This window comes from Silurus meridionalis, chromosome 20, assembly GCF_014805685.1.
Source record: "Silurus meridionalis isolate SWU-2019-XX chromosome 20, ASM1480568v1, whole genome shotgun sequence".
NCBI classification, from domain to species: Eukaryota; Metazoa; Chordata; class Actinopteri; order Siluriformes; family Siluridae; genus Silurus; species Silurus meridionalis.
This window is the reverse complement of record NC_060903.1, coordinates 14,312,722-14,325,132: the sequence shown is the minus strand read 5'-3', so window position 1 is coordinate 14,325,132 and position 12,411 is coordinate 14,312,722. Positions and strand designations below refer to the sequence as shown.

The window sequence follows — 12,411 nt, the reverse complement described above, 5'->3', positions numbered from 1 at the left end:
GAGTTTTTTGTGTTCATTGAGAACATGGTTGTTGTTCAAATTAAATCCTCAAATAAAATTAATCCTCAAAAATACAGCTTGCCTAATAATTCTGCACTCCCTGTATATTCTTTTTTTTATGTCATAACTTGACAGATGCAAACTAACACTGATTTACAAAAATGACATTTTGACCTCATTGACTAATTGTTAGTATAGTTTTGTTGCACAATAAACACAGCACGGGGAAGTTTTAAACATAGATGTATGTAATATTTATGCGATTTACGTGAACACACACCAAGATGGAAAGTGTTTTGACATTATTTTATGTGCAGGATTTAAGAAATGATGTGTGTTATGTCATGGAGGAATGCACAGTGCATGCAGGGGGTGTGGCCCTGAGTAGCCCTGCAGTAAGTGTGCATGTGAGTGATGAATGTGCGGGGTAGAAATTCAACTTAAACTGCATTAAATCTTGTTGTTTTAATATAGATTATCCTGCAAGATTAATCTTTTTAACTACATTTAAGTTCCCTTGTATTGGCTAACCTGCAATTTTGTACATTTCCAGTTTATCACCATTAATTCCTGTTAATTCCCATATATTCCCCTCAATTCTCATGGATTGTCTCAAAAAATTCCTGGAATTTCGCAACCCTATTCAAGAGCATCTTTAATGTGAACTTTCGTGCTAAAAAAAAAAAATATGACTTGAAAGAAAGTTTATCAAATGTCATATAATGTAAATCGGGCTGAAGTTCTATGCACATATTCTAGATATTTGTTTCTATATATATAAAAAAAGAGAAAATAAAACCTGTGCATTAATGAGATACTTTTGCATTTATTCAGCTTTTTTTGTGCTTTTTTTAATTTTCAACCTACGATTTCCAATTGTTTTGTGTAATTTGAAACCCAACAGCAAATACATCACCGTGGCTCTGATTCAGATCGGTGTGAATGCGCACTTTGACTCACCTTCCGCTTTGATCTTCCTTTCCTCCTCGTCTTTCTTTTCCTTTGCTTTCAATGCCTCGTCTGTCCTGGCTGTAAAAGGGAGCGAGAAAAGGGAAAAAACAAAACGACAAAAAACACGAGTCATGTATGAACAGGCATAACAGCGACACTTTACACTTCCGTACAATATTCAATCGATAATGTGGGATAATTACCCAGGACTAACTGGAGAGAGACACATTTAAGTTATCAAATATTTGCCTACTAAAGTGCTCTTCAATGTCATTTGAAGTGGTGTATGCATATCCTTCCAAGCACCTCTTCATTTCTTTTCCAGCACGCACATCAAAAGCTTTTTTCTTTTTTACTTTGTCAGTGCCCTAATTAAAAGCTTAAGAGCAATCCCAACGCTGAGGATCTGCTTTTGTGTACGAATCTTTCAGCAATTCATTTAGGCTGTTGACTCTGCTTTCCTCCGAATAATAAAGATGTTAGAGGAGATTAAGAAATATAGCGGGGAGTGTGGCGGGACTATCAATACAGCCTGTAAATTAATTATGCCTCTGTTCCTGCAACATCATTTATTCCTCGAACGCCTGTGTCTCCCAAGTGCAATTCGGTTTTTATTGCTATTTTACTCACTGATGAGTGCAGCCACGCAAAAATCCAGTCCCTTATATCATTACCTTCAATGAGTTTCAACTTTTTAAATAAAGAGCGAGCGAAAGGAGGAAAACAATCGCGCGGCGCGGTTATTAACGGGATCCTGATAGGAGTTAACCACGCTTGTGTACGCTTAGTAGAAATTTAAGTGGATAACATGATTGAGGGTGATTGGATTAGGAGAAAAGAAAAAAAAAGTGTATTCGGGGGTGTGCACGAGTGTCGAAGGAAGATTAAGCATGTTGTAAGTGGGAAGAAACGGGTTTGGAAGAGAGGCTACGCTGTCAAAGAAACAACAGTGTGATGCCTTTAACCCTCTAACACGTGTACAAGTGCACACACAAGTCAAAACTCATAAATACACATCATGAATATATATATATAGACTGAGCTCGACTTTTGTTTTTATTCTGTTTGTTTTTTTAAACTGTGTTCTCTATTTTTTTTTTTTTCTCTGCGCTGTGCTTGGGGCGGTGGTGCAATATCAAACTGTTTGTCCGTCTCTCGTCTCTGCTGGGCCTCTTGGGACATCTGCCCCCACAAACAAAGAGGGGGTGGGGAGGGGGTGTTTGGGGCTGGAAGCACTAGTGCCTATCTTCATTGTGCTGAATACACTAGTACAAATCTGTGTTTTACCCCCATGGATCATCACACAGACGCACACATACTTCTACAATGCAGACGATCAGACATTAACACCCCAAACAACACTGCGGGATGTGGATCCGCTAACATGTGGATTTACCTACAGTACACACTTACAAAGCTAGTCAGTTTACTAACACTAAACATCGAATGTGATATTAACCAATTAAAATTGCCTCGTCAATCAAACCATGGATCATCTCGCATCTTATTTATTTCCCACATCTTTATATCTTGTTATATATACAGTTTATGGACAGAAGTATTGGGACACATGACTATGGTTCTTCCTCAAACTGTTTCCACAAAGTTGAAGGTGAAAAGTTTGAATGTCTTTGGATGCAATTGAATTAGAATTTTCCCTTCACATCAACTAGGAGACCCAAACTTGTTCCAGCATGGCAAAGCCCAGCCCTTTGCACAAAGACAGCTCCAGACAGATATGGTTTACATGGGTTGGGAAGGAAGATCTTGAGTGGCCTGCTTTAGAGCTATGACCTTAACCCTAGTGAACACCTTAGGAATAAATAAGAACGCTGAATGCAGCCCAGGCCTCCACACCCTACTTCAGTACCTGACTCACCCTTGTGTCTGAAGGCGCACAAATCTCCCCAAGCAAACTGTGAAATCTAGTGGAACATCGTCCTGCAGGAGTGGCGCTTTTTATACCAGCAAATGGGGACTTAATGTGGGATGGAATGTTCAACAAGAGAATCTTATGGTCAGGTGTCCACAAACGTTTGTCCATAAAGTGTATCTAATATCTATTAACTTTAATACATAAATTGACACAGGGTTGTGACAAATCAGCTTCTAGCTACAGTTGTGTTCAAAATTATTCAACCCCCAATGCTGTAAATGGTTTTAGGGAATTTAGTGTACATTTGTAATTGTATTCAGAATGAAATCCTACAATGACTTCTTAAAGAACCATATGCAACTAAAATGACATCAATTAGTTTTGTAATACAGTAGTAAATGTTTTTCTTTTGTGAATTCTTCATTGACAATTATTCAACCCCTTAAAGACTACCACTCTGAAGAACAGAGGTTCAATGAAGTGTTTTCAATCAGGTATTGAAAACACCTGTGGATATCAGGGAGCAGCAATAAAGCCTAATAAGCACCAATTAGGCAGCTTTAAAATGACTGTGATACTCAGCTCCTTCTAGACATTTACTTGTGTGGTTACAAACATGGTGAGGTCAAGAGAATGGTCCAGGAAGACAAGAGAACAGGTGATTACTCTTCACAGGAAGGGCAATGGCTATAAGAAGATTGCAAAGATGTTAAACATACCAAGAGACACCATAGGAAGCATCATTCGCAAATTCAAGGCAAAGGGCACTGTTGAAACGCTACCTGGTCGTGGCAGAAAGAAGATGCTGACTTCGACTGCTGTGCGCTACCTGAAGCGTAGAGTGGAGAAAAGTCCCGTGTGACTGCTGAGGAACTGAGAAAAGATTTGTCAGATGTGGGTACTGAAGTTTCTGCTCAGACAATACGGCGCACCCTGCGTAATGAAGGCCTCCATGCCAGAACTCCCAGGCGCACCCCTTGCTGTCCCCAAAGAATAAGAAGAGTCGACTGCAGTATGCCAAAAGTCATGTGGACAAACCACAGAAGTTTTGGGATAGTGTTCTGTGGACTGATGAAACAAAATTAGAACTGTTTGGGCCCATGGATCAACGCTATGTTTGGAGGAGGAAGAACAAGGCCTATGAAGAAAAGAACACCTTGCCTACTGTGAAGCATGGCGGGGGGTCAATCATGCTTTGGGGCTGTTTTGCTTCTGCAGGTACTGGGAAGCTTCAGCGTGCAAGGTACCATGAATTCTCTTCAGTACCAGGAGATATTGGATGACAATGTGATGCAGTCCGTCACAAACCTGAGGCTTGGAAGACGTTGGACCTTTCAACAGGACAATGATCCCAAGCATACCTCCAAGTCCACTAGAGCATGGTTGCAGATTAAAGGCTGGAACATTTTGAAGTGGCCATCGCAGTCACCAGACTTAAATCCGATTGAGAACCTCTGGTGGGACTTAAAGAAAGCAGTTGCAGTGCGCAAGCCTAAGAATGTGACTGAACTGGAGGCTTTTGCCCATGATGAATGGGCGAAGATACCCGTAGATCGCTGCAAGACACTTGTGTCAAGCTATGCTTCACGTTTAAAAGCTGTTATAACTGTAAAAGGATGTTGTACTAAGTACTAAGATTAAATGTCACTTGGGGGTTGAATAAAACTGATAATGATGTGAGCTCAGAAAAGACATTTGTGGTTATTTCATTATAAATGTTATGTTATATTTGTCTGACCTACACGTGCCTCTTTGATTTAATTGTAAGCAGGATGACTAAATGATCATAATCAATGTCAAACCGACCAAAACAATCAATTTCAGTGGGGGTTGAATAATTTTGAACACAACTGTATATATTGCTAATCTGCGCTTCAGCGTTAATCGCGCTTCTTGTACATCAGATTTGCTTTTCGACATTCCCAAACCGGTTTTACGTTACAGGAAAATTTGGTATTATTCCAGTATCGGTATCTGCCCTAACGTAATGCTATTAAACCTGAAGCTATTGTGCGCGTATGAGCGTGTGTACAGGAATGCCGGTGTAAAAGCGCTGAGAGGGATCTTTCTTTGCGTATAAGGAAGTGTATCGAAACCGATCATATGGGAACCTGTTATCGGATTATCGCATCAGGCGACGAAAAAACAAAGATAAAGACTTTGACTACATCCGCAGTTCCTTCCCTTTTGGTCAGTGAAAGACAGATGAATGCGCCCTACACCGAAATCCGACTGACAGAGCGTGAGGGTGTAATTGCAGCCTCGGATTCCCTGGAGCCATGTAGGCATGCTTCATTTAAACTGTCCTTGTTACCGCTATGGAGGCACATGCCAGAGACTGGTACCAGTGTATATATACATGCACACATACACATACATACATACACACCCTTTCTTCTGGTGAGCCAATTAACCATGGCGGCTCGTTACAATCCAACATAACGCAAAAACATCAGGTGGAATCGGGCCGAGCTGCATTATCAGCCGAGTGATTGATGGTTACGTTTTTGAGGAACCCGCAATTTAGATTCAATAAAATCTGAAAATGCAATCTGATTTATCCGATGCAGGAGGGCTAGCGGCCCGCTCTTCACCGCCACCCCACCCAATACACCTTTTTTTTTTTTTTGCCGCTTCTTATTACTCCTTTGAAAAGAAACAATTCATTGGGATAATCGGGGCGGACTGAAGGAGGTCGCCGACCCCCCCAGAGATGATATTAAGCAGACACGTGAGATAGGTTATTAAATTCGAGTGTGTGGCCGCAACAAAAAAAAAAAAAAAAAGAAAAGAAAAAAAAGCCCGCCCCGAAGCGCGTAAGGCATGCTATGCAAATCCACGCTTGTACTGTAGGGGTGAGGATGCAGACAGATCGGATTGCACCTAAGTACCTGTGAGGCGTCCTTCGCTGTTTATTGAAAGTTTATATTTACAGAGAATGCGAAATTAAAAAGTTACAGGCAGGGTAGAAAAACAACGTGATACACCAGGTGGAAAAGGGAGAAGGAGAAAAAGGAAAAAAAAAAAAAAGATTCCAGGTGCAATAGCGAGATGGTGATTTTCTTGGCGTCGCCGTGTCCTGCTGACTGCTGCTGATTTTCAGAGCGTGTAAAATCACCTGGTTAGAAGTAACTGTTCGGATTTCATTTCCGGAATTGACTTCTTTTAGCCTTCAGTAGTTGATGAAAACGCCGGAATGGGATTTTATCACCTACGAACCCGTCGGCGGGATGAAATGAAACGTGTTTTGAGCGATACTGCGTCTAGATTCCAAAAATTCTCTTGTGAAACTGGAGATAACAGGCGGAAAATGTCCTTGGGGCTTTTATTTGCCAAAACAGTGGCATTTTATGCATTCAAAGAATGAATAATAGGAGGGGGGGGAATGGGAGTGCATTGGTTGACAAAGATTGTGAGTTCAAATCTCAGCACCACCAAGTTGCCACTGTTGGGCCCTTCAGCAAGGCCCTTAACCCTCAAGTGCGCGTTGGTTTGATATTACAATACAATAGCCACTTACAATAATATAATTGTAAGCTGCTCTCAATATGGGCTGCCAAATGCCGTAAATGTAAATGTGTGTGTTTAATGAACCTGCCTTTTTAACAGATTAAATATTGGACAAGAATCATCATCATCTTCAATCGGCTGCTCTCATTAGGGGTCGCCACAGCAGATCATCCGTCTCCATACCCATCTGTCCTCTACATCTGCCTCTTTCAAACCAACTTCCTTGGCCTTCATCTTTTCGTCCTTTCTGGCGGCTTCATCCTCAGCATTCTCCTACCCATATACCCCATGTCCCTCTTCTGCACATGTCCAAACCATCTCAATCTCGCCTCCTTCAGCATATCTCAAAAACGTCCTACATGCGCTGTTCCTCTAATAAACTGATTTCTAATCCTGTCCATCCTCGTCAAGAACGATATAACAAAAAAAAACCCTGAATTCATATTTATGAAGGAGTGTCAAGAAAATTGACAACAGTCTAATTATTAATACAGCAACTTTCCTGTATAGAGAATATTAATTATTGATTATCTTCCTGTATAAAGGTTATGAAAAACCATTAATGATCAGCTGAAAAAAAAAAATAGTTTAGAACAACTATAATGTAAGTCTCACAGACATTCCAAAAAATAAATAAAAATAACTATAAAGTGATAAAAAATAAAATAAAAAAAATTACCTCATTTCGGCGAAATCGATAGTTTGGGCAAATCTTCTTTTCCTTACATATAATGCGCAAGTATTCATATAGAAAAACATATCTTATATTAGCTTATATGAAGAGATATCGCTTGTTGTAAAAGGCCCCTGAATCCAAACGGGTCAAATCGTATGTTGAAATAGGATGAAAAGCGCATTGCGTTTTCTGCAATCATTCCTGCCATCTTATTTATACCCGTCACATAAAATGAATCTCCTCAATACCCGCGAACATTTAAGTTTGAGCAAATCGAGCGGAAAACGGTCAAAGTAGACGACCTCACTCTGTACACTGTATATAATGACAGGACGAAGCGAAGAGTGTTTTATAAATGACTGGAGCAAACATTTACACATTTCCCCAGGATGCAATATTGATCAGAATAAGCTTTCTTCTAGCTGTAGGGCATTTCCACAGACTCCCACATGGAGAGAACCAAACACTAGCAGGTTGTTTTCTCTGACGTCCAGCAGGAAAAAAAAAAGCAGATAATGATTAAACAAACAAAACAAACCAAAGAAAATATAGACAAGGTGGAATCATGAAACTATAAGAAATAGGTGATAGAGAGAGAGAGAGAGAGAGAGAGAGAGAGAGAGAGAGAGCGAGAGAGAGAGAGAGAGATCATGTGTAGTCAGCTTCAGATTTCACAAGCCGGAGAAAATGGTTTATAGTCGAGCAATTACGGCGTGTCTGAGAGAGAGACGAGAATCCTCTCAGGATGCCGAGATCTTAACTGCCTGTATCTTCATTTCATAGTGTTCTCCCTCCCAAAAAACAGAGCCCTAAACCATTACACCTCAACACACACACACACACACACACACACACACACACACACACACACACACACACACTTTCGTCTTCTGCCTCAGAGTCGTACAGTCCTGCCTGAGGCCTCTCAATCAAACCAGACATCAGCCATCCTGGTCCTCTGTGATTAATTACTTAGGTCTGACTAGCAAAAAAGTATGCTTGTGTGTGTGCATGTTTGTGTTCAGGGCTAGCTGTGTGTAGCAGGGAAACCCCTGCAGCAGGTGCACACCCCTGGTGGGGCGTGAAAATATATACCGCTTGCTTACCTCCTGCTTTTACGCCTCTAGTTCTTTCAGTCTTTGACATCTCACTACACTATTCGCTATGGAACGAGCAAGAGAAAGAGGAGGAGGAGGAGGAAAAGGCCTTCTAGCTGGATAAGCATGGACTGGCTAACAAATCTGCTTAGATTAGAAGCAATTAAAAGATCGCTTGCAAGTTGAGAAAATTGACTTAGCTTGAATTTGTACAAGTATGCAGAATGGTTACCAACCAATAATGCAAATCTAAAGGTTCCTTTGATTCAGTTTCATGGTTTATCTTTCGATAGTCACTTACACAATGACTCAATTTTGACCTCAGACCCGTTAATTAAATTCATTTATATATAAATGAATTATGAAGTTTTTTAAACATTGTTGTTCGTCAAAATGCATGAACATGATCGATATGTCACACTGTAGAATCTCAGACCCACGTTCTCTCGCAGCAAAAATGTAGCGTACATTTTGTTCATAACAAGCCTTGATAATAAAAACGTCATACAAACACTCCATCCATAACTCAATAAGTTTCTCTTCTTGCTGTACTAAAGTGTCCACCTGCGTCATCAGGTTCGGTGCTCCTATTGGTTCATAGGAGAAGTCACACTGCAGAAAAGTCTTTTGACACTCCCAGAGGAAGAACGAGCGATCAAATACTACAGATATCAACTGCAGATTATATTTACAAAATTTGTCTCAGACGACCAAAATCGTGGCCAAAATCGCACAGTTTAGGTTTTGGCACCTATATTTTTGGTCCTTATAATTGTTTATCTTTAATGAGCGAGACAGTGGAGACTATGGCATGTAAAATTGAGCTGGCATGAGGAAGAAATAAGAAACCTTGAGAGGAACCAGACTCAAAAGGGAAACCGTCCTCATATGGGTGGCACTGAAATGTCCATTTATTACAGGTCCATCATTGTTGAGCTTTGAAGTGATCTAGGGTTAGATTCAGGGTACTTGGACGCAAAACTGTTCGGGGTGCCAAACGTGTGATTTGCTGACAGGGTGAAGTTTTCAGCTAAAAAAACCCCAAAATTAACATCCGTTTTCGCTCGGCTGTTTCTCAATAACGTGACTACGGTCGGATGAATGTCTTTAGTGATGACGGTAGCTGACTTGTTTTGTGGACTTTTCACAATGAAACAAAATGTCGTCTTTGGCTGTAATGTTAAAGGGGAATAAAATTAATTTGGATGAATAAAATTAATTCCATAAATTGAATATCAGCTTTGTTGTGGGTACAAGTAACTTAGGTTCATGTCATACTTGCGCATATTGCACACTATTGATCACTTATATGATCTAATGTGCACTTAGTACTAATAGTATGGAAGTTATGGAGCAATGTGTTTTAAAACGTCGTGTAACATCCTATAGACGCATTCCCACCAGAAAATATAAGAATTATAATGAGTAAAAACAAGATGAAAAGGTGAAGTACAAATGGGAAGAGCTTGTGTGTGTGTGTGTGTGTGTGTGTGTGTGTGTGTGTGTGTGGGAGGATTGCAGGAATATCTTGAGGGACAGACAGACTGGTGGTGAGAACGAAACAGAGAGCAGTGGTTTACAGGCCATCTCTTATTCCCTCTGAAGTCCAAACAGCCTGATTAAAACTACACAACCGCAAGAAAGCGAGGGAGATGGAGGGCAGGATGGAGTGAAGGAGCGAAGGAGAACGAGTGCCTGGAGGCCAGCAGATGTTTAGTGGCTATAGATTTTGTGTGTTGATCCAGTGAGAGAATGAAAGGCAAACAAACAGAACGCATTTCGCACAACAGACACGTTTGCATACACTTTTAGGCTCATTACTCGAAATCCAGTATGCGGATTCGGAACCGCCCAAATCGTAGACGGGCCACGCCCCCTTTTTTGTGTTACATTAAATCTGATTTCAAGCAATTTTTTTTTTGGGGGTGATTTTTTTTTTTATAATGCCTCAGTAACCAATGCCATTAATGTCTATATTTGGACAAAATTTTCCACTTTTTTATTTATTTATTTATTTATTTATTTAATCTGTTTATAGTACCATTTAATGGTGACCTAATGGCGAGAAAGTCCTGAAAAATACAAAGAAAGTTGACACTGGTGAAATTATAATAAAAAAAAATCTGTTTATGTGGATAAACAATCATAGAGTTGACATAGCTGCATCATGCCTGTATGAACGTGCGTAGTGTTAATAATACGACACAAAACAAACCCTTGAATCAAAACACGTACAGTGCTACGGTTTAAACCTGGTTGTGTGTGTGTGAGTGAATTATCCATGAGTGTGTGCGTAGGTCTTTGCATTCAAATGCCACTCAAATGGAATTTGAATGTCAGGCTTGGAGGAATCGTGATAAATCAGAGCCACACCGGATGACAAACATAATATTCGCTTCTGCGCTACACGATTGGAAAAATGTCCCTTTGAATAAGGAACTCGCGTGCACACACACACACACACACACACACACACACACACACACACACACACACACACACACACTTTACTTTTACATACACAGTAGCACAAACCAAATTTACAGGCTCACACACACACACACACAAAGGTAAACACGTCTATAAACACAAAGCACGGATGAGAGTGAGGTGACGGAGAGAATGAAGGCAACAAAGGCATTAAAGGAAATTTAACCCCGGTGCTGATTGCACTAATGAGGGCAATAGGTTAAAGACATGCCAAGTGAAAACTCTTGCAATAAATACTGCCACTAGGTGGCACGGTGTGCTTCGGAGGACTAACGCAAAAACACACATACCCACACACACACACGCTCACAACCAGAGGAGTGTTTGCTATTTCGGAGCGGCCTCGGTGCACGCAGCTCCATTAAACCCACTTCATGTACATCTTGTATGGCATAATTTGCTTCAGGGAAATTAGAGTTGAGCATGAATTTCATTTGCACGACGACAGAAATGAGCGCGAGTCAGACGCTGAGCCGAGAGCAATTAGCACGCCTTCAAATGCGGATCGCGCAAATGAAAATAGGCCTTAAAAAAAAATAAAAATTACCCCCAATTTAATTGTCTATTTACTTAGAGACTGGTTTGTGCCCAAGAACCGAACGAGTAGAAGTGCTCAATAAATTACAGACAAAAAAAAAAAAAGATACACTAACAACTATGTGATCTAGACTGCTTAAAAGATTAAGAAGGAAAACACACACACACACAAATGCTAATTTACCAAACACTGTCACATTGGAGCCCAAAGTAAATGAAATTCGTCAAATATTAATGGACCGAACAATCGCAAAGAGATATCATATCAATACGATGAATAATTCATTAAAAAAAAAAAAAAAACTGGCCGTCTTGCTAGATTGCTCGCTTATACATGCGTCTCGCTCTCATAAGAGGCTTTGCAGATGAGATCAGTGCTTTCGGCGTGCGCACTTTTTCATCATGCTGCCTAATACAGTCAATTACATGGTAATTAAGTCATTCTTGGCTGAACTGTTTAGAGAGAGAAAAAACACACACTTAAAAACTAATTATGCATATAGGTAAAAAGCTGTTTGGATTTTTTTTTTTGTTTTTGTTTTTTTAGGCCACTTTACTCGTTTACATAATTCATAATACAATCGAGCGAGTTGGACACCAGGAGTGTTTCTTAACCGAATTATGTTTTTTTATTATTTTTTTTTTCCCCGAAACGCCTAACCGGAATTGGGATCTATTCTTCGAAACTATTTTCTGTAATAGCTGATCAGAGCGATGTTTTCCTTCGTAAAGGAAATAATCCATGACATGGCATGGCGTTGTAGGAAAAGAGTAGGATGGGGCGATAAGCGTACTTGAATTATAATCATATTAAGGTGCAATCTAGCAATACGCAGTCTTTCCCTTTATCAGCGTACCTAAATACCTGAAAAGAATCTGAAAAATTCAACCTCTGACTTCAGAAATAATCCAAATAAACAACATATGTCCACAATGACACCTTTAAACATTCGAGTCCTTACTATACAAATGAGAACACGCTCGTACGGCTTGCGCCTGAATAAACCCGTGATTTGCCCTGCAGCTGGAACTACCTGGATATCCGACCCGCATCGGGTTCTGCACTGTACATCCCTAACAGCCTGCATGCGCTCTTTATATTGATGAAATATTCGCATGATGAAACTTTCGTCTCGCTCCCGTTTTTCCGCCCGCATCACTGTAACTTCCATATTTGATTTCGAAAACCGAAGCCTCGTGACGCTAATCTGAGGCGATTTCTTTAATTATCTAAGTGAATATTGGATATCTGGTTATCAAAAATAGACACAACT

The 12,411-nt window shown here is 40.2% G+C and overlaps 1 protein-coding gene across 1 annotated transcript in view; it reads right to left on the bottom strand.

Moving 5' to 3' along the window:
• The window catches only part of rsrc1 (arginine/serine-rich coiled-coil 1), a 135,951-nt gene that overhangs the window by 30,366 nt on the left and 93,174 nt on the right, over positions 1 to 12,411 (bottom strand). The window contains exon 7 of the mRNA XM_046877131.1: positions 961 to 1,029. Within this exon, the coding sequence (XP_046733087.1) occupies positions 961 to 1,029 (69 nt within the window). The remainder of the gene's footprint in view (positions 1 to 960; positions 1,030 to 12,411) is intronic.